This window comes from Dermacentor variabilis, chromosome 4 (assembly GCF_050947875.1).
Source record: "Dermacentor variabilis isolate Ectoservices chromosome 4, ASM5094787v1, whole genome shotgun sequence".
NCBI classification, from domain to species: domain Eukaryota; kingdom Metazoa; phylum Arthropoda; class Arachnida; order Ixodida; family Ixodidae; genus Dermacentor; species Dermacentor variabilis.
The window spans coordinates 206,802,578-206,826,207 of NC_134571.1; the positions used below are offsets into that span (position 1 = coordinate 206,802,578).

The following is a 23,630-nucleotide window of genomic DNA, read 5'->3' on the forward strand; positions in this document are numbered from 1 at the left end:
CCATCACGTCCAGTTTCGAGCACGAAAGTAATCGTATCTAGTGTCCCCAAAAGACGATCAATTTAGATTATGGCCCCTTCGTGCATGTTTACATCTGGCACTGAATCTGCACACAATGCCTGTCAGACGGCACCGTAATCAGCATTGTTGGAGCAAGGAATGTGTATTCCTGGACGATTGCTCATTCAAGGCTCAATGCGCGGCAGCCCACGCTGCGGCCATCTCAAGTGCCATAAACAAACAAGTCCGTGTTGGTGGGAAGTGGATTTCTTTGTTTTTGTTGCACATTTCTCACTGAGTTACACATTGTGCACTGCACTAAGTGTGCAAAAACCGTCGATGCATGTCAGTAGCAACATGCATGCCACTTCAAGCGGGCGATCAACAAACAAGATGATGGCCATAAAATGTTTCCGGCAATCATGCAAGCATAATGTGGTCTTATGTTATGCAATTTTAGTGCAAAGCAAATGCATTTGAGCGCATTTTGGAACCTGCTAGCCCTGCGTGAGTAAGTAATATGTGGGGTTATGGTCCGGCAAATTTCATCGATGCGAGGTTGTAGTTCAGCTACATTTCGATGACGAGAAGTACAAAATGCATTCGATCGTAGGGGTGTTCACGGGGATACAATAATGTTTTGCCGTCACAAGAATTTTGTTGTTGCAGGATTTCGTTATCGCAGGTTTTGACTTTATAGGCGCCATGTGCAGCTATGCATGTATTTCTCAGTATTTCTGTATATTCATGTGTAAGGGCCACAATATATTCATTAAAAACTTTGGCAAAAATTTTTTGGGTGTGGCCTGTACAACAATAAAAAGTAAAGGAATCTTTATCTGCTTTAAAAAAACTATGTGCTAACGTTGTCATTGATGACATTGGAAAGCCTTTATTTTAGCTTTGTTAGCTACACCATTCAGCGTTGCTGGCACATAGTAAACCCTCGTTAACACGAACTCGCATATCTCGAAATATCGGTTAAGTCTAAAGTTTTCCACGCCGCGCCTTTCCACGCCACCCGTTTATCTCGAAGCATTTTTCGGGCGTAATATAGATATCTCGAAATTTTGACCGGGACGGCTGAAGGCAAAGGCCAGTACCAAAAGGTGACGCAGGCTTTGAGCGAGCGCTTGGTTCCTACTAAAGTGCCGAACGCGGTCACGATCTAAGGGCGAATACAAAACTCCCGCGGATGCAGCCGTTTTCCGTCAACCACGTCAAATAACTTTGGAAGCAGTCACGTGGTGTACGCCGCTTGCGCGCGGGGCATGCGCGGGGCATGCGCGGGGCATGCGCGGGGCATGCGCGGGGCATGCGCGGGGCATGTGCGGGGCATGCGCAGTGGCTCATGGGTTTTATTGGGTAGTCGCGCCACCGCATTTCGCATGTGCGAGCATTATTGTGCGTGTGCAATTCTGTTAGTTCTTTGTTTCGTCGCGCTGTGCGCACGACGCGTTGACTGCGATTTTTTTTTTTGTGTGTGTGTGTGTGTGTGGTGTGCGGTCAACGAACGACGACAATGTCCCGTCCCGCCCCAAGCAGTGTACGTCTCTGACGCTGGAGAAAAAAGTCACGTTAATCAAGGAAGTGGAGAAAGCAGGAAGATCCAAAACAAGCATCGCCAAAGATTTCGGCATCCCCTTGTCGACACTTTCGACAGTTTTAAAAAAATCGACAGAAGGTCTTCGATGGCTTCGAGCAATGTTTTTCCAGCGAGCAGAAGCGGATTCGGGCCTCGAAATTCCCGGGCGTCGAACCAGCACTCATGCTGTGGCTCCGGAATGTCAGGGCCACGACCTACTGAACTCCAGACCTGCACAGATCTCCCTTCCCCAGCACGCCCGGTCTAGTTCGCCCCTTTTGCCGCTAGGGAAAGAACGTACGAGCAGAGTGGCGCTAGTTATAACCTGTTCGCTGTCGTCTGCTTCTGCGATCTGTTCAGCACTTGTCTTGCCATTTCGGCAGGCACAAAGCGCTTGTGTTGGTGGTAAATGAATAAATTCACAAATATACAAAAGAAGACATATTTGCGAATGCTTTGCGTTTGAATAGTGAAACTAGAAGAGGAGGAGTGGTGCTAGAAATGGAAACAACGAGCATAGGTGGCCGCTGCAATGCTAGATCGACGGCATAATTTTCCCTTTCCTAGCCTCCTTAAGAGACTGGAAAAATTGTTTAACAAGATTCATAGGATAATCTAGCTTTTTTTAGTTTATTACTGACAGCCTTATGTCGTAGATGACATTAGGATTTACTGCTGTGTGCCGTAGTGAAAGGCAGTTGATCTGGTAAAAGTATAGTTAGAGTATTGACGAGTAAGTCCTCCCCACGATATGTGCAATAGGCTGATCGATACTGTTTCAAGGGAAGGTGAGCATATCTTGTTTTTAATATCGTTGGATGTCTAGCTCAGTAGAAAGCTTGCAAAAAATTAAGCGATCCCAGTGCTTTAAAATGTGCTGCACTGCAGGCCTTAATTAAATCGTGTCACGGAACTCTTTTCAAACTGTAAAGCTAGCTTTTCTGCGTGGTACGGCGGCAGCTTAAGATACGTATGCAGTGAAGCTGTGTACGCAATTCACTTTTTGAACTCGCGACGCATTCACGGACAACTTTTAAGAGTTAAAATGAGTGGTAATCGTTCTGTCGTCGAACATTAGGGCGGCTCCAAGTTTCTAAAGAGCGCAGAAGCGAATTTTACAATGTGTACAATGGAACTGTTGTGTACGTTGCGAACTCTATACACAATGTGATTTATAATAATCTGCTTGTAAAAGGCAATAGGAGCGGCTATTTAACGCTATTTTAGAGAGCAGCGGACTACAAGCTCCGACTTTTTTTAGGTTCGGGCAGTCAACTTTTGGAACCAAGTGACCGATCAAAGCCTTGTGACATCACTGTCGCTGTGTTAGCAAAAATCATCAACTAGACAAGCAGTTCGTCACAACACAACAGCTGCTGTACTAATTACAACGCTGCACAGCCGCCCACCGCGTAGCAGATGAACAGGTTATAAAAGCGCCACCTATGGCCGTCGGTTGAACGAAAGTGGGCGCAAGCTGCTCCCATAGAAGCCGGATATCTGTGCAGGTCTGGAGTTCCAGTAGGTCGTGGTCAGGGCAGCCAACCTTCCCGTGACAACCCAAATGATGATGGAGAAGGCAGACGCACTGGCGTTGCAGATGGGCCACACAGACTTCAATTTCAGCAATGGCTGGTTTGAACGATTTAAAAAAAGAAATAACGTGGCCTCGAAGCCTATCCATGGCGAAAGCGGCACTGTTGATGAAGGGGCTGCAGACACCTGGCGCAACCACCGCCTCTCTGAGCTGCAAAAGGCTTACGCGGACAAGGACATTTTCAACCTCGACGACGCAGCACTGTTCTATAAGATGCTGCCTAGCCGCACATACACGCTGAAGGCTCTGGCGCTAAGCAGCACAAAGACCGAGTGACGATACTTTTCGGAGCCAACTCCACCGGCAATGAAAAACTGCCGCTGCTTGTTATCGGTCAAGGTGCTCAATCCAAGATGCTTCTGAAATGCACGGCTCCCGAGAGATGCGACTTACCGCGCCAATAAAATGGCCTAGATGACTGCAGCGCTCTTTGAAGAGTGTGTACGTGCTCTTGACCGCAAAATAGCAAGGGACGGCCGGAAGGTGTTGTTCGTTGTGGACAACAGCCCCGGCCACGGAAAAATCAACAACTTGGAGGCAGTCATGCTGGAGCTCCTGCCTGCTAATATGATGTCTGTGCTCCAGCCGATGGACCAAGAAGTCATTGAGGTCGCTCGTAAGTTCTACAGGAAGAGTCTCCTGCACCGCATTTTGTGTTCTTACGACAGTGGTAAGAAGTACGAAATAGATTTGCTGGGTGCAGTCCACCTGATCGGCGAAGCCTGGCGACAAGTACGCCCATTGACGATTGCCAATTTTTTCGCGCGCCGAGAAATCGCTCGAGCCAGACACTGACGAGTTCAGTGATTGCGATGAACTTTGCGACGAAGTCCGCAAAGCTGCCGGCTGCGCCAGCGATGCCGAAGACGGCAAAATCACTTTTGAAGAGTACACGCTCTACGAGTCGAACATGCCCGTTACCGGAATGTTGTCCGACGCCGACATCGTTGAAATGGCAGTGAACGACGGTGATCACGCTGACGAAGAACCACCTAGAGAAGTGCCGACAACTGCAGAAACAAGAAACTTGCTACGTTTGCTCCGCAACAAAGTTTAATGCAGCGGCGGTGAACAACGGCTCATGCGGTGCGTTCAGCAGCTCGAGGACGCTTTTCTCGCGCCGAATGCCAACGCCAAGCAGGCAAGCATCACCCAGTTCTTCTTTCCAAAATAATTCTGCATTTATTGCAAAAGCTCCCCTCATGCTGTGGAGCGTTTGTTAGCAGTGCTAGTTGTTACTGGCTCTTTCAGTGACCTGGTCACTGAAATTTTCGGCATTTTGCTTAACTTGAAACTCTGCTTATCTCAAAATTTTTCCCGGATTTTACAACTTCGAGTTAACGAGGGTTTACTTAACTGCAAAACTGGAGAAGTTGAAATCTGGCTGACCACAAGAGTGCTGTTACAAAATGAAGCCGTTGTCAAATGTTGCCTCTGACGTCATTTTGTTTCAGCAGCACGGGAGTGATGAAAGCTCTCTGCGAGAACGTGTATGGTAAGCACGAAGACTGTATATGTTTGCAAGAGGCTCACGCAGTGAGCGATGGTCAGGAAAGGGCACAACGCTCCTCCACACCGTAACGCACAAAGGTTCATCAACTCTCCAACAGGGCACAGAGAAGGTTCTTGAATCAGATCGCCATCAAGCACGCATTTATTAACCAAAGCTACGACACAGTTTGATAGTCACGGTGTTTACAGGGAAAGGCTCACTGCAAGACCGATCGTGTACCGTAGAATTCGATAATGTTATGGCTCATATGAATTTCAGGGTGATATAAAATTTTTGTTGGCCTCAGCCAAGTTTTATTAGAGTACAACTTACTAGAATTCGTATCTAGCAAACTACTTTACATTCCGGGGCGTTTCACACAAACAGACGTGGCCACCCATGTGGCTGCTGAAGATGCTCCAACAACAACTCCATGGTGCAGTGTGAACAGCAGCGCCAGCTGTCATCATTCGGGCTAAACGTCCACGCAGCATTGTGTGGATTGCCAGCCTCGCCTGCTAGCTGTGCCTTCGCCTTGCAAGTACAGATTGCACAGGCTGTGCCTGCGTAGGTCTTGGGTCTGGCTATTTCAGCCATGTTGTTCTTTTCTTTTATTCTTTGTGTTCGCGTCCGTGCGCTGTGCCTTGTGATAACCGTGCTGTTTCAGCAAGTGCCCACTAGCAAATAAGGATGCCTCGCAAGCAGAAAGCCCCCTCCCTTAAAGAGAAGTTAGACATCTTATGAAAGGTGGACAAGGATGCAAAAAGAAAATGCACGAACTTGGCGAAAGAGCTGCACCTTGCACTTTCGACATTGTGCATGATCATTGGGCAACTTGATCAAATAATGAAAAATGTGCTCCGCTTCAGCGATGACATGCATGAGGCAAAGACAGCCTACAACGTTCAGCTGGAGGAAGCTCCAGTAACATTGTTTAAAGAAGTGACCGCTGCCAGCATGAACATTGACAGCAAAGTTCTCCAAAAAAAAAAAGCTGACGAGATCACACTTCCTTTGGGCATTGATGGTTTCAGGCTTCCAGCAGTTGGCTCCACCAGCTCAACACAAGGTATGGTCCTGCCTACAAAAGCCTCAGCAGTGAAGCAAGAAAAAGTCAGCCAGTCAGTCGAGAGCGATCGAATCACGACTGTATTGCCATCACTTATCGTGGGATATGAGCCCTGAGACGTTTTTAATGCATGTGAGGCAGGCCTGGTTTTTAGCCTTCAGCCTGAGAAGAGCCTCTGCTTTAAAGGCTAGGTATGTCAGGTTAGGCAGAAAAGCAAGGAAACAATCACCACTCTGTTCTGCTGCAACACCAACGGATCAGAGAAACTTCAGCTCACTGTAGCAGGCAAGTATCAGAAGCCTCAATGTGTTAAGTGGGACTATCGCCTGCCCTGCATTTACCGGGCAAGCAAACAAAAATTGTGGCAGAACCCATCTCACAATGACTGTCGACATTAATACACTAGCAAATCAATATAGCAACACAACATATTGCCGCCCTCAAAACGAGGTATGCATGAAGCGTGTACTGCAGTGAGACTTCCCTTTTGCACTTCCCTAAGAACACTCGGTGCCATGTAGTGCCGCCATAGCGAATCCTGCGTGTGACCTCTGAAATGCATGGCGCCTGAAAGATATGTCATATAGCAACTGGGTTCTTCTCTTGTGCTTCTTTCTGGACATGCTGTGCCATCTAGTGGTACTGCCACAAACTTTGCACGTGGCCTCCAAGATCAGAAGCACGGTGCGTCGGTGCCTGCAAACGCAATTGATCCCTCGCTTGCCATACATTCAGTGGCACATACTGTGTAAACCAAGTTGGTGAGAGGTTATTAAAGAGCAGCACAGACCTACTGCATTCATAGCGTAACTTGCCAAAGTGTTGGCATGAAAGGCATTCATGCCAACAAACACTACTGAAAAAGCAGCACATACCTGGTACTGGGCATCAAAGAGTTTCTTCGAGCAACAATGCCTACCCAATTCCGCGTCTACAATAACCTGTGTCAGTGTGAAAGAGGTTCATTGAAGAGTGGCACATATGTACACATTGCCACATACTTAGTGACCCAAGTTGGTCTTATTGTTGTTTTTCAACCTTGTTACCTCAGCATAACTGCCTGATGTGCCACCCATTGCACCACTGACTACCAGGTGACACAGGTAGGTAGGAAAATGGTTAGATACAAACATACATAGATAGATGCATAGATAGTAACATACATACATACATACATACATACATACATACATACATACATACATGCATACATACATACATACATACATACATACATACATACATACATACATACATACATACATACATATGTGCGTACATGCATACATACATACACACATACATACAGTCGGACTTGTTTAGAATGAAACTGAGAGTTCCGCATAAGGTGGTTGTTGTCGGTAGTTACAGTGTTGCTACAGTGTCGTTAATTTTAAAACTCAGTTGCTAATAGTGTCGTTAGCTACAGTGTTGGTTCTGATCGTAGTCCCTTCAAAACAGCGCCCAGCTGGTTCTGATCTGCTGCCATTTTTAAACTACGACTGCACACGCCACCATATTTTCTTCAAGGGCTTGTGATATATTTGGTTATCAGCAGAACACGAGTGGATTCTGCATACGATAGCAAAGCGTTCTAGTTGCCTGGAAGTGGAAAGTAATGCAGCATGCCAGAATTTTGCAAAGAACTTGCTGTTGCAGCCGCAGCATTGGTCGCACGTGCACCGAGATTTAAAGTCATGTTTTTTTATCCCACTTCGGCGAAAAAGTGTGAAGTTCGAAAGGTAGATCGTCTTCATGAACCATTATCAGCGACAATGTAAACAAAGTGTCGACTAAACATAATTGCTGACTCTTTGCAATGTTGCGGGACAGTGGCACGTTGTGCTGCATTCACGTTGACTTGGGCCACGTTAATATTGATAGCAACGCTTGACCGGCCAAATCGTCCAAATAGCGTACGTAATGTAGTGATACAGTACCGCACAGAGAACTGTGCAAGAACAACAGTGCCACCACCGTAGCTGCCGAGATTGCACATGCACGTGGTGAACTCTGTGCTAGGATGCTGCTGTCATTGCCTCCGAGATCAAAGGCCACGGCTTCAGTACACTGTACTGCTTCGCCCTGAAGCACACTGGAGACATATGACTTAAGAGTGTGGTTACCCTACTGTAGTTGAAAGCGAGCGACTTTCTTCTCACCTTCTGAAATTCACACTGGGCACTCTCTCATCTTTAATCTTCGTCGCGGTCAGACTGGAGCGGGGGAGAGAAGGTGGGCACTGCCATGTGCCCAGTTCAATCATGCTTGTGTGCTTTGCAACTTTGCACACACTATCCTTTTACGAAGACCAGGTTGGAAGTGTTCATTGTAACAGTACAGCGCTTTTGAATATGTTCATTACATCTGGATGCAGTTTCAATAGGCAGGGTCAATGGTAGAGTGTATTAGCGCGGCTGAACGAGGACGTAGAAAGGAACATATACATTGAGACAGCGCTCTACGCCCTCGTTCAGTCGCGCTCATACACTCTATCATGGGTTATAACCAACTAGCCCACCAACGTGTTTTAACCAGGGTCAACGGACATTAGACATTTCTTTCTCTGCAAGAAAAGGGCTTGTCTTTTGCTCCATTCAGTGAAAAGTTTGCCAGTTTCTCCTACTTTAAGTCTCCTGTTTTTATACTTCTCAATAATATGAATTTCGGGGGGTACGAATGTTTTTCATGACCCTGTAAGGTTCGTATCCCTGAGATTCTACTGTACACGCGCCCACTGCGCTAGATCTTACAATGTAGCAATCCATCAGACATGAGAACGAGAAGTAGTGGGATCAAAGTTCCCATGGAACAAACTCGCTTTATGGGCCAAAACCACGATATGATTATGAGGCATGCTGTAATGACGGACTCCACATTAATCTTGACCACCTAGGGTTCCCACTGCATGGGACACTGGCATTTTTGCATTTCACCCCCATCGAAATATAGCCACCGTGGCCAGAATTTGATCCCCTGCCCTTGGGTTTAGCAGTGCAATACCAAAGCCACTATGCCACCACGGTGGCTGACTGAAAAGTGTGATGGCACAAACCATGGGGTGCCAAGAGATTATTTTGTGGTGATATCAATGTCAACAAGCTTCCCATTAAAAAATTATCAGCTGTGATTACAACCTCAGAGGGGATCGACACATCTGTGTTCCACATTGATACTGCATGCAGTTACCACGACCTGGCCGCAGCTTACGAGATGCACACATGGGAAAAGGGGTGTGGTCCCTTTTCAAATAATTTGTATCAAAAAAGAGGAACGCTATAGTGGGCCATCCTCTCCAGTACTTTCTAGTGGGTCAATGTCTCCAGCGCTTTCGCTCAGGGAATGCCACTTATGCTGAAAGTCCATGCCCTGCTCTGACGGTCAGCCCAAATGCTGGCGACTGTTCAACACTTTTACAAGTGGTGGAGAGTGCTTCAGCCTACAACGTTAATCCTAAAACTTTGATCCCCTACCCTATTCTCAACCATCGCAGAAGATGCATCCCAGCAAACACCTCCTACTTTATCCCAGAAAGCACCTTCTCAGTCAGTCCTGTGCTCTGGTGTGCCTCGCCACAGGGATTCTGCCATTTACAGCAGTGCAGATGATACCAACATGAAGGACTAGCTGACAACATATGAGAGGGTAAGCGCCCACAACAAATAGGATGACCCCACAAAACTGAGCAATGTCCTCTTCTATATCGCTGGTGCAGCTGGTCTCTGGTACAACAACCATGAGACCGATTTTCCAACGTGGTCCTTGTTCAAGACCTCTTTAGTGACTGTGTTTGGTCACCCTGCTGTGCGCAAACTGCGTGTGGAATCGCATTTACAAGAATGTGCACAGCAGCTGGGTGAATCATTTACCAGCTACATTGAAGATGTTCTGGACTTACGTAAGAGAGTCAACGCAACGATGTCAGAACCCGACAAAATCTGACATGTCATGAAAAGGATAGAGGATGATGCTTTCAACATGCAACATACGGAGCTGCGCAGACAGCGCTCGTTGACATGTTGCCCTTCATCATGCAATGAACACATTGCTAGTTTGGCTACCATCTCTGACCAGTCAGCGCTGCTTACAGAAATGAAAGCGTTCGTCCGGGAAAATGTTGCATGCCAACTTTCCTTGATGACCTTCACTCAGCCGCCGCATATACAACAGCCTGCTTCAAATTTTATGCCTCTGCTCCATCGTGCAATCAAGCAAGAAATCGCTGAGGTCTTGCTAGACCAGCATCAACATCTTCCTGCAGTTTCATCACTAAGCTACACTGAAGTCATCGCAACGGCCTATACAAGACGCCCTATACAACGCCCTAGCCAAGTGGTTGCACCACTTGGCTACGCTGAAGTCATCGCAAGGACCCAACCACTCTCTCCAAGTATGCCTCTCTGCTAAGGCGACGTCGTGGCTAGGCCCCGACTGCAGCCCGCCATGCAGTCATATTAGCAGCCACCCCATACTACGCGTCCTGTGACATGAATAGGACCTGCCACAGCTTACCGATGGCGTACTCCCAACAACTAGCCTATATGCTTTGAATGTGGCTACGCCAATCACGTCGCATGTTATTGTAATCGTGCGCCACTGCCTAGCGCCACACCACCCGTGACAAGCCAACCCAACCGTCCATATTATGGCCCCCTCCGTCGGCTATGTCACCGACATTGTGCCTACACCAGCTACCCGCCCTTCCCTGTCTCCTTGTCGTTGCTCACTATCGCTGGTGTGACCTCCCCCATAATTCAGGACAAGGAAAACTAATCGCCACAGTCCAAGAGGCAAGGGCTGTGGCACTGTCGAAATGCGAGATTTCTCAACGCATTCCCTCAAACGTAATTGGAGTATATGTTGACAGCATTCCCGGATCTGCACTCTTGGACACAGGAGCCGCTGTATGTGTTCTGGACACTAAGCTTTGCCACTTACTTTCCAAAGTCACGACACCCCTTTCTGTTCTGCACTGTCCCTCCGCACAGCCAGTCAGGCCTCAGCATATTCACTTCCTAGCAGCTTGCGCTGCTTGTGTTGTCATTGATGACATTCTGTACGCCATAGAATTCATCATCCTTTCTTCATGCTCTCAGGACATTATCCTCAGCTGGGATTTCCTCTAGCACCACAATGCCGTTATCCATTATGCATGGGCCGAAGTAGAATTTTTGCTGCTGTTATATTTGCCTCTCACCGACAATTCTTCACAAATGAGGAAACTACTTGTCCAAGCCGATACCCACGTTCATCCAAATGCGTCAACTGTTGTGCTCATGTACTGCAGTGGAAGAGGATCTTAGTGTTGAAGCAATGAACGACAATCTTGTGGGCATCATTAAGGAGTGTGCAATGGAAGTCGGTGGTAACTCCGTTAGGCAGGATACCAGTAAACTATCGCAGGAGACGAAAGATCTGATCAAGAAACGCCAATGTATGAAAGCCTCTAACCCTACAGCTAGAATAGAACTGGCAGAACTTCCAAAGTTAATCAACAAGCGTAAGACAGCTGACATAAGGAAGTATAATATGGATAGAATTGAACATGCTCTCAGGAACGGAGGAAGCCTAAAAGCAGTGAAGAAGAAACTGGGAATTGGCAAGAATCAGATGTATGCGTTAAGAGACAAAGCCGGCAATATCATTACTAATATGGATGAGATAGTTCAAGTGGCTGAGGAGTTCTGTAGAGATTTATACAGTACCAGTGGCACCCACGACGATAATGGAAGAGAAAATAGTCTAGAGGAATTCGAAATCCCACAGGTAACGCCAGAAGAAGTAAAGAAAGCCTTGGGAGATATGCAAAGGGGGAAGGCAGCTGGGCATGATCAGGTAACAGCAGACTTGTTGAAGGATGGTGGGCAGATTGTTCTAGAGAAACTGGCCACCCTGTATACGCAATGCCTCGTGACCTTGAGCGTACCGGAATCTTGGAAGAACGCTAACATAATTCTAATCCATAAGAAAGGGGACGCCAAAGACGTGAAAAATTATAGACCGATCAGCTTACTGTCAGTCGCCTACAAAGTATTTACTAAAATAATCGCAAATAGAATCAGGAACACCTTAGACTTCTGTCAACCAAAGAACCAGGCAGGATTCCTTAAAGGATACTCAACAATAGACCATATTCACACTATCAATCAGGTGATAGAGAAATGTGCGGAATATAACCAACCCTTATATATAGCTTTCATTGATTATGGGAAAGCGCTTCATTCTGTCGAAACCTCAGCAGTCATAGAGACATTACGGAACCAGGGTGTAGAAGAGCCGTATGTAAAAATACTGAAGGATATATATAGCGGCTCCACAGCCACCGTAGTCCTCCATAAAGAAAGCAACAAAATCCCAATAAAGAAAGGTGTCAGGCAAGGAGATACGATTTCTCCAATGCTATTCACAGCGTGTTTACAGAAGGTATTCAGAGACCTGGATTGGGAAGAATTGGGGACAAAAGTTAATGGAGAATACCTTAGTAACTTGCGATTCACTGATGATATTGCCTTGCTTAGTAACTCAGGGGACCAATTGCAATGCATGCTCACTGACCTGGAGAGGCATAGCAAGAACATGGGTCTAAAAATTAATATGCAGAAAAGTAAAGCAATGTTCAACAGTCGCGGAAGAGAACAGCAGTTTACGATAGGCAGCGAGGCACTCGAAGTGGTAAGGGAATACATCTAGTTGGGACAGGTAGTGACCACGGATGCGGATCATGAGACGGAAATAATCAGAAGGATAAGAATGGGCTGGGGTGCGTTTGGCAGGCATTCTCAGATCATGAACAGCAGGTTGCCATTATCCCTCAAGGGAAAAGTGTATAATAGCTGTGTCTTAGCAGTACTCACCTACGGGGCAGAAACCTGGAGGCTTACGAAAAGGGTTCTACTCAAATTGAGGACGACACAATGAGCTATGGAAAGAAGAATGATAGGTGTAACATTAAGGGACAAGAAAAGAGCAGATTGGGTGAGGGAACAAACGCGAGTTAATGACATCTTAGTTGAAATCAAGAAACAGAAATGGGCATGGGCAGGACATGTAATGAGGAGGGAAGATAACCGATGGTGATTAAGGCTTACGGACTGGATTCCAAGGGAAGGGAAGCGTAGCAGGGGGCGGCAGAAAGTTAGGTGGGCGGATGAGATTAAGAAGTTTGCAGGGACGACATGGCCACAATTAGTACATGACCGGGGTTGTTGGAGAAGCATGGGAGAGGCCTTTGCCCTGCAGTGGGCGTAACCAGGCTGATGATGATAATGATGATGATGACTGCAGTGGAATCTGAGACACTGTTGTACTACTGTCTGATCGCTTCTGACTGATCCCATCTTCTGATCCCATCTGACCGCTTTCTCATTCGGAAAGGTCTGCTGCTACCTTTTGCGACAGTGGACATCACGTAGGCCTACAGCACCATTTTAGTTTGCCACCCGTTCCCATACCTTGTGATGCTGGTCCGAGGTGAATGTCTTGGCAATGTAGAAGCGATCGAGAATGTGCAAGTTCTGGACGTGCCCGATGACAGTTAATGTGCTAGTTCCAGTGTGCTCAGGTCTGTTTCTACGTGTGACCTATCTCCCAGTGATGTGTTGTGTTCTTCTATTGCTGATGACCTTGCAGCAGTCCAGAGGGCTCAGCTTTTGTGCCTCTTAGAAGAATTTCGTTCTTTCAATGTTAAACAACCTTCCCTGGGCCGGACGTCAACTTTTAAACATCATGTCGACACTGGATCTCAACCGCCATTGTGGCAGCATCCATATCGTGTATCTCGTGCAACATCGTGCAATCAACGAACAAGTCGACAGCATGCTTCAGCGCGAGGTGATAGGACCTTCCAACAGTCTATATCCATCCCCTGTTGTACTTGTTATGAAGAAAGATGGTTCTGTGTGGACTACTAGCGCCTCAACAAGATCACTCGCAAGGACATCTACCTTCTCTTGCGCATAGGTGACGCGATTGACAGTTTAATAAGGTGGAGAATTCTTTTCATTTCTAGATTTGGGCTCAGGGCAGGCACGTACCCAAGTGGGGGCCAGAGGGGGCCCGCCCCCTCCCCCCGCTTCCCCAAAATTAAGACACATACCCCCGCCCCTCCCCGCCCACGCCACCACTTCCCACACACATTCCTAAAGCACTGCCAAATCAATGTTGAGACTTGACAGCTATTCGGCGGTCAACATTTTGCTGCCTTTTTCACTCCTTTGGATGGCAATAGTTATCGACGTCTCCTGGGATGTAAAGGTCAGTTTCCTCATCAATTCGGTGCCCGCGCGATTAACTTCAGATGCATTTAGTTATCACCGGCTATTCAACGGTCACGCGCATCATTGTTGCTTCGTTAGTTCAACCTTATTCGTTTAGACTGGTCCAGGGATCAGGAAAGGGATTCAGTTCGTGATCAACCGGTCTGTATGCACATGGAACGAGTTGCGGCCAGAGAAAATGCCAGTTGCATTTAACTTTTATTTTTCTTTCATTATTTCCTCGAGTGACGGCTCGCCGCAATGCTTACAGATCCTCGGAACCACATACCCGTGATATGGGTTAGATAAGGTGGAAAATAAGATAATGCAGACAGTGTCCATTATCAAACCCTGCAGTAACCCTTAAACTCATAGGCAATATGACTGTCACCTGTTAACCGGTCTTGTTCTTCCCTAATTGTACGGCTCTTTTTGTGCAAAATTGCCAACTGGAAACAAGAGTCGCAAGGATTTGAGAAATTAAGCGATCTACTAAGGGCACGGAGCAAGGAACATTTAGGAGTGGAAACTCCGCTGTTTGCAGCGACCAGAAAAAGTCACATGTCCGCGGAGCCGTTATCGTGCTGGCGGTGCCTGGCAGCCTGGAAAGAAATCACCGCCGTTGAGAGCGCGCTGCAGCCGCCTGCCCAGGCGCTGCATTTTTTTTTTTTTTCGCTGCGGCTTCTACGACGCGCCGCATGGCGCCGCCACTGTATGTGGCCCCGTAGGCGCATACAAAAATTGTGACCTTATCTGGTCGCCCGCGCTCGCTCGCGCTGACGGGAGTTTCACCTCCTAAATGTCTTACTCCGTGACTAAGGGAGAGTGCCAAGACAACAGCCAAAGAGGAAGGAAATGTGAAAATTTAAAAATTTTACCATTCTTTACGAAAATATTTGTGGATCAACAGCTTTTTATTTAAAAAGGAAGTAGAGAAAACACCGCCAGTAGTGGAGGACAATTTCATGTGTTCTGAATGACGCTGCTACAGTTAACATTCGAACTGCCTAATGTAGCCACTTCTCTGCGATGCATATGTAGGTGTTTTTCTAACCTTCCGCGGTGGGTGCAGTACATGTAGAATCGCAGCTTCCTGCGCCATACGCGGTTGTGCGCGAATGACGGCCACGCATCGTTGCGCAACTTCCCAAATAACAATACGAGTCAGTTGTTGCACTTAACTTGTTAGAGCAGTAAACGAGGGATCCAAAAGAACTGGGATTGTTCCGCAAATATATATTTCTGTACAATTCTTCCAGAGCTAATTCAAAAACGCTACTATAGTCGGATACAACTTAAGTCTGCAATGAAGCCCCGCCCACGCCCTCATAACCGCCAGTCACTGTTCCTCCACGAGGCTGCAAATAATTCGTACTTCAAACTTTTCTGTTAGCCAAATAAGGCGGTAACTAGAAAAATAAATTTATTAGCGCATAATTTTATACCTTATCCCTCGCCTATAATAGTGGAATGGTGAATGCCTAATTCTTTATAGAACTGAAATAGCATGCTTGCTTAGCTACAACTATTTGTTGTGAAGTTTCACTTTAGTTGGCAGCGAAGTTTCATGCGAAATGCTCAGACTCCATACATTTTGTCCATGTCTGTTGCACACCTCATTGCTTCCGCCGATGAAAAGACTCTTCAACAACAGCAGACGCTCCGGAAGTATCAAGTGCAACAAACACCATTTTGAAAAGGCTGCATGACAATGATTTTGTTTGCTTCTGTAATTGGCTGGTGGAGTAACACAACTCTGTACGGTCCGTGTGCCTTTGTTGCCAACTGCTGTTTCTTTAAGTTATATTCTACTAAAGAAATCTTTATTTTACACTTTCACTTCTTTACTTGTTCTTCCTGCGCTTCTTTCCTGCACGAGTCCATTTGACGTGGTTCTCTGTTTGCCAAGTAAAAGAGAGGTGTATCGCACAGGCGTACCTGTAAAATACACCTTATTTCATTTTTCTTTTGTGGATTTACGTGTTTTTATGGCGAATGGTGGGTGTTATTCACATTTGTACTAGTAAAGGTATGCCCTCCCTCATTTGCATAGAAAAGTTACCTTAGTTTGCCCCCCCCCCCCCTCCTAAGAAATATCCTGGGTATGTGCCTGGCTCAGGGTATTGGCAAGTACTCATGGCAGACGCCGATCTGCCAAAGACAGCTTTTGTCACACCCTATGGTTATGTGAGCTTAACGTAATGACTTTTGGACTTTGTAATACGCCCGCAATTTTTTAGTACTTGATGGACACTGTTCTGCATGGCTGGAAGTGGCACATGTGCTTGTGCTATCTTGATGACGTTGTTTTTGCTCCTGACTTCTCCACGCACCTTCAATCACTCCAATGTGTTTTGACATGTTTAACAAACGCTAGCCTACAACTAAATCTACAGAAGTGCCGATTTGCAGATCAGCAACTGACAATTCTAGGTTACGCTGTATGCAAGAATGGAATTCACCCCGATACAGCCAAACTTCGGGCCATCACTGAATTCTCTAAGCCAACATCCGTCAAAGAATTGCACAGTTTCATAGGTATACTTACTTCAGGTGCTTCATAGGTCTCTTACTTCAGATGCTTCATTCGCAATTTCGTTGCCATCATATTGCCCCTCACGAAGCTACTTGGAAGCAACGGGCCCCTCACTTCATGGTCATCCGAGTGTTGACGAGGCTTTCACAGAGCTCCGTCTTTTGCTAATGTCTCCACCAATTTTGCGCCATTATGACCCTTCGGCCTCTACTGAGGTGCACACAGATGCAAGTGGTGTTGGCCTTAGCACTGTTCTTGCCCAGTGCAAATTGTAACGAAGAAGAGCAACACTATAGTGGGCCATCCTTTCCACTGCTTTCTCGTAGGTCACTCTCTCCAGCACTTTTGCTTGGGGAACGCCGCTCGTGCTGAGGGTCCGTGCTCTGCTCTGCTGGTCGGCCCAAACGCTGGTTACTAACTTTACGCATTTTTTTCTTATACGTGGCGGCCCAAATTTAGGCGGGTATGGCCCTTGCATAAGAATACACATTATCTCTCATTTGTTTCATTCTCTTCATCCCTTAAAATGTCTTTTTTGTGTGTAGGGCAGCAAACCAAAAGTGCTTCCATGCCATTCCTTCCCCTTTCTCCCTCTCGACATTGCCAGATTTCTCTCTGTTGCTTTGTCTGCCTGGCTCCTCTCGTAATTGTAGATGTTGTGTTTGCCATATTCAGTGAAAGCATTTTCAACACACTTCCTAAACTTCTCAGGCGAGAGCATCCTCTGCAAAGCGACCACCCGAGAAGACAGCCCCACCTAGGAAGCCCTCCAGCCAGCCTGCAGGGCGCCCTAGTTCCAGTGGTGGAGAGAGGAGGGACAGAGATAGTGCATTACCCTCGGTCAAGAAGCCAGCTGGGAGCAGTATGGCCGACGACCGAAGACCAAAAGTCTCATCCGAGACATCTGCGCACAATCGACCGTCATCTTCATCCCTTTCCAAAAAGCCGTCGTCTTCATCATCATCATCTAGAGATGCACTAAAGGTAAGAATGCCATCCACAGTGTGCTCTTTTGTACTGTGCTCTAACAGTCATGCCAAGCTGAAGATATCCTTGTGTCCCAGTTTACCCATTGTAATGCTTATGGGTGTTACTATTCCTGAAGTTGATCAGCTAATGGCTGAAACACTTTTTGTAGTGGTGCTTAGAGAACTGTTAAAACAATTGTACTTGTGAGCTTTCGTTCACAAACCATTGAGCTGCAGGAATCTTTCGAAAGTGTCGAGCATTAATGGAGGTGCAGGCTAATCAGATGATGTGAGATAAGGCAGAAAAGAGGTAAGCAGACTTTTCATCCAGCAGCAGCAGTTCTCATTTAAAAACCTGCGGATCTACATACACCATGTCACTTCCCAGCGTCTCCATTCTCCATTCTTTTTTCTTTTCTGCTATGCTATACACAGGCAACAAAAGAACAAACTGGAAGAAGTCCAGAACCATGTGAGGAGCACGAAACGGCGATATGGCCAAACAGGTGATGGGATTGCCATTAGCCTCTTAAAAAGTGAAAATTAGGCGTGCTTTAATATCAAATTTATTGAAAGTTGTGGTGCCTCCATAGCTCCACTGAATGCCTTGGATTTTAGCTTAGCAAACGCAGAGCCACTTCGAGGTGTGCACTTGTTTGGTTTTCAAAGGACAGCGAGTGTTGCATCACAAGGCACAGAATAAGTGCCCATACTAAAGTGGGATGAGGGGATTGAGGCAACTTTGTTATTTCTTGGCGCAGAACACTGAAATTTACTCGAATCTAACGAGCACCTTTTTTCCCGATAAAACGGGTCCAAAATTCTTGCACGTTAGAATCAAGGACTACCCTAAATCGCATTACCATATCGCCATCGGCATTCGAAAAATGGCCACCTCGTACACGCTTCTAGCCTAGCTGCCGTAGCTTCCTCCATGTGCCGTGTCCATGTCCCCATATTGTACGTGTAACCAGGCACTGGTGTAACCTAGTCTACCACCTGTCGTCCTGTTTTCTGGGTTTACTCAATCAGCATGGAAGCGCCAACTGAGAAGACACGCCGAGTCCACCATAATGCCGCATTTAAAAGGAAAGTTATCGTGTGCGTGGAGAATGATGGAAATCGGGCCGCATCACGAGCGTTCAGAGTTCCCGAAACTTGCGTGCAGGACAGGCGCAAACAGAAGGAGAATATTTTCGCCAGCAAAGCAACAAGGAAGGGTTTCAGTGGACCGAATCAGGGCCGCTTCGCCGAAATAGAAGAGCTGCTCACAAAATATGTGCAAGAGCAGTGAGCGGCACAGCAGCCTGTGACGACCGATCTGCTCAAAGTACAGGCGATGCAGTTAGCCCTACAGAAAGGGCTAATGCGGAACGACTTCAAAGCTAACAGGTGCTGGCTATCAAATTTTATGAAAAGAAAAGGCTTTTCTCTTCGAAGGCGGACAGGGATATGCCAAAAATTGCCAGAAGAATATGGAGAGAAATTGCACAGTTTTCAGCAGTACATTTTGAAGTTGCGCCATAGAAATGGCTACCACTTTGGACAGATTGGGAATGCTGATCAGACACCGTTCTACTTTGACATGCCTGCCACCACAACCGTTGGAAAGAAGGGGGCAAAGCAAGTGTGCGTTTTGTCTTCCGGCCACTATAAAACTACAGTCACTGCAACGCTTTGTTGCACTGCGGATGGGCACAAGCTGCCCCCGTATCTTATCTTCAGACGGAAGACTCTCCCGAAAGGAATCTTGTTTCCGAGTGGCGTGATTATGCGTGCAAATGAAAAAGCTTGGATGACCACGGACTTGGTCGCTGACTGGATTGATAACGTTTGGCGGAAGAGACCCGGCGGCAGTTTGGGTATGCGTGGGACGCTTGCGCTCGACGCGTTCAGGTGCCATCTTGACCAGCGCATCAAGGACAAGCTGGTTGCATGCAACACTGACCTTGTCCTGATACCCGGCGGCATGACATCACAGCTCCAGCTGATCAGTGTTTGTTTGAACAAGCCAGTGAAAGATAGAATTCGGGCGCTCTACGCCGAATGGCTTGTCAGTGGCTGCCACGAATTCACGCCCGCCAATAAAATGAAGCATGCCTCGCTGCAGGACTTTGCTGGATAGGTGAAAGATGCATGGTGCACGATCCCGTCTGCCGTGGTCAACAAGGCCTTTAAAAAGCGCGGGATTTCGAATGCCATGCATGGCACCGAGGATGAAATGCTTTGGTCTGTTGATAGCGATGAGTTGTCTGATAGCGCCAACGAGTGATATCTATTGCCCACGTGACTCCTACTGGCACAGTGAAAATCTTGGCGGCAAGGTATGCCGCTTCCATTTGTGTTTTATTCATTGCAACTTTAGTGTATTGAGAATAAATGTGTTTTTTCCAAATGAGAGAAAATAGAATTTCTATATAAAAGCACAAGGTGCGCGGTATTGTACTTTATTTTTTTGTTTACAGAAAACGGGTTTACGTTACAACTGAGGGCGCTTTAGAATTGAGTAAATACAATAGTCCTGTAAAAAGGGGCCGTTGTATCAGTTGTTTATATGCAGACTGGCCCTTGAAAATACGCCAACGTTAACTGTACAGTGCAGTCCACTTATAACGATACCACATATAACGATACATCGGTTATAATGATGGGTCAACATGAGAGTGTCATTTTCTGCATTAGGTCTATGGGGAAAAAACCATTTATAACGATAGGTTATTCACCGCATATCGGATATAACGATCAAAATTTTGCCATCTGGACGGCGTTTTCCGTGCCAAATAATCGTAACATTTGCGTTGCTTAGTTCCCTGAAACGAACGATGTCGAGACGAGGCAATGTTTACCTCCGTAAGTTTGTATCTGCTGCCATTACCGCGCAGCGCGTCCCACCCCACCCGCACACCGAAGAATAGCTGAGTAGGCGCAGCGCACCACAACATGGCGCTAGTTGCTTCATTCACGTCGGCCACAGGCGCTCCAAAAGAGAGAGAAAGAAAAAAAAAGCGACAGGCAAAGCAGCGCGGTGACGCCCGCCCCGCGTCTCTCTCTCGCGCGATAGCAGGCTGACGCCACCGAAGCAGCGTGCAAGCAACAGTTCAACCCAGTTCGAAGGTGGCGCCAACAAAGCGCAAAGCTGTGTCGCTTGACACGAAGGTGGATATTTTGCAAGACTCTTGATGCGACTTCAAGGTGAGCGCTCTTGTGAAGAAGCATGAGCTCGCCCAGTTAAGGATATCAACCATCTTGAAAACCGGGAGCACCGCGATTGTGAAGGTGGGAGCTATCGGCGGCCATGCCGATCAGCGGAAAAGGGTTAGAGACCCTTTGTACGCCGATGTTAAAGAGGCGCTTTACCAGTGGTTCATCACCAATTGCTTCAAAAAGGTGGGCTTTTTGCGTAAGGACGAACTTCCCCAACCCACTGAGACCAACACGGTGGAAGCCGCTGACAATGCCAAGCTTTGGGAGCTCGTTCCTACTGGTGACACAGGTGGTGTGTCGAAGGAGGAGTTTTTGACTGCAGACAGTGCTGCCTCGTTCTGCGATGAGGTCACTGACAAAGTGATCGCTGAAGAGGTGCTGTCAAGACAGACGGCAAAGTTGTGCGACGGTGGCGACGGCAGCAACGACAGTGAAAAAAAGATTGACAGTGGCTCCTTGACCCCGACCTCGATGTCCATGCAAAGTGCACTGTCGTCGATCAACTCCTTAATTGATTCTATGCATGCTAAAGGATTGCCGCCAGTGTTCGCGCAGCAGCTGGAATCCATGCACACCGCGGTTGTGAAGCTGAAGCTGCCGCAAAAGCAAGTGCAGATTTCGGACTATTTCGGCGCGCCTAACCCTTGACATGGTCATTGGCGCTAGAAATAAAGTTTGTTTTTCACGGCCTACTATCTACATAATCTATTCTTTAGAGCAAGTGGCGAATTCGAGTTCGGAGCTGCAAAGGTATATTCCGCGTTTTTTAAAAAAAATTTTTTAATAACTGCAGTCCAGATATAGCGATCATCAGTTATAACCATCATATTTTTCGTCTTTCTCGATATCCCTATAAGTGGAATGCACTGTACATTGAAAATGGTATTAGAAGCCTAAATACAAATTTTCTAATTACAGTGGAACCTCGATTATATGATTTTGAGGAGATCACGTAAAACTATCGTATAATCCGGGCGTTGTATATAGTGCAGTTCACTTATAATGATACCAGGTTATAAAAATGAATCGATTTAAGAGTATCAACTTGTGCATTAGGGCTATAAGAAAAAAAAATCATATATAGCAGTATTTTATTCACCGCATATCGGATATAACAGTAAAAATTTTGCCATCTGGATCGCGTTTTCCATGCAGAATAATAATTACATTTGCGTTGCTAAGTTGTCCTTAAACAAACGATGTCGAGATGGAGCTAAAAGTTTGCCAATGCGAGTTTGTATGTGCTGCCATTAACCGCGCAGCACATTCTACCTGCGCGCCGATTTTTAAAGCCACGGAAAGCATCGTGAGCTAGCACAGCATGCCACAAGATGGCAGCAGCTGCTTTGTTTCCGTGTCGCCTGCGATCATGCTCCACTATGCTATGGAACCAAGCATGAAGGGAGAGGGAAGAAAAAGCAAAAAACGAAGTAGTGCCCGCCCTTTCTGCACTCTCTCGGAGAGCGCAAAAATGCGCTGCGGAAGCAATCTCGAAGCAGCAGACTGCCCTGTTTACAGAAGATGGTGCCAACTAAGTGCAAAGCTGTGTTGCTTCAGACGAAGCTGCAAATTTAGCAAGACTCAAACAAGTGTGAGCCCGCGCAGGAGAGCGACAATCATGACGACTGCAACCAGGGCCCATGCCGATCAACGAAAAAGGCGGGCTTTGTGCGCCAGGGTGAAACTCCCCATGATAGTGAAACCAATACTGATGCTGATATTACCGCCAACATTATCAAGCTCTCGGAGCACGTTGCTACAGAGGATGAATCAGGTGGTGCTTCGATAGAAGAGTTTCTGAGTGCGGATAGTGTGGCCTCGTTCTGTAAATAGATATCCGATGAGGCGATCATTGTCGCGACAGGCGGCGGCGTTGTGTAATGGAGGCGACGAGATTGACAATGGCCTGTCTTTGACACCGATCACGATTGAGTCGCTCATCGATTTCATCATCATCAGCAGCATCAACCCATTTTATGTCCACTGCAGGACGAGGCCTCTCCCTGCGATCTCCAATTACGCTTGACCTGCACCAACTGATTCCAACTAGCATCTGTGAATTTCCCAATTTCATCGCACCACCTAGTCTTCTGCCTTCCTCTACTGCGGTTCCCTTCTTTTGGTACCCATTTATATAGCCCTAATGGTCTAAAGGTTATATAACCTGTGCATTACATGACCTGTCCAGCACCATTTTTTTCACTTAATGCCAATTAGAATATCGGCTATACCCGTTTGCTCTCTGATCCAAACCGCTCTTTCTGTATTTTAATGTTATGCCTAGCAATCTTCATTCCGTTGCTCTTTGTGCAGTCCTTAACTTTTTCTCAAGCTTCTTTGTCAGTCTCCAAGTCTCTGCCCAATATGTCAGCACTGGTAAAATGCACTGATTGTATACTTTCCTTTTCAATGATAACGGTAAGCTCCCAGTCAGGAGCTGACAATGTGTGTCGCATGCACTCCAACCCATTTTTATTCTTCTGTGAATTTCCTTCTCAGGGTCAAGGTTCCCTGTTATTAGTTGACCTAGGTAGACGTACTCCTTCACAGACCCTAGAGGCTGACTTGCGATCCTGAACTTTTGTTCCCTTGCCCGGTTATTCATCATTATCTTTGTCTGCTGCATATAAATCTTCAACCACACTCTTACACTCTCCCTGTTAAGGTCCTCAATCATTTGTTGTAGCTCGCCTGCAGTGTTGCTGAATAGAACAGTGTCATCAGCAAACCAAAGGTTGCTGAGGTATTCACCGTCAATCTTTACTCCTAAGCCTTCCCAGTTTAATAGCTTGAATATTTCTTCCAAGCATGCAGTGAATAGCATTGAGAGACTGTGTTTCCTTGTCTGAGCCCTTTCTTTATAGGTATCTTCCTCCTTGTCTTGTGTAGAATTAAGGTGGCTGTGGAATCTCCATAGATATTTT

At 46.7% G+C, this 23,630-nt stretch overlaps 1 protein-coding gene across 1 annotated transcript in view; it reads left to right on the forward strand.

Moving 5' to 3' along the window:
- LOC142580082 (uncharacterized) overlaps positions 1-23,630 on the forward strand; it is a 115,981-nt gene that overhangs the window by 48,068 nt on the left and 44,283 nt on the right. The window contains exon 7 of the mRNA XM_075690855.1: positions 17,246-17,518. Coding sequence (XP_075546970.1) covers positions 17,246-17,518 — 273 coding nt within the window. The remainder of the gene's footprint in view (positions 1-17,245; positions 17,519-23,630) is intronic.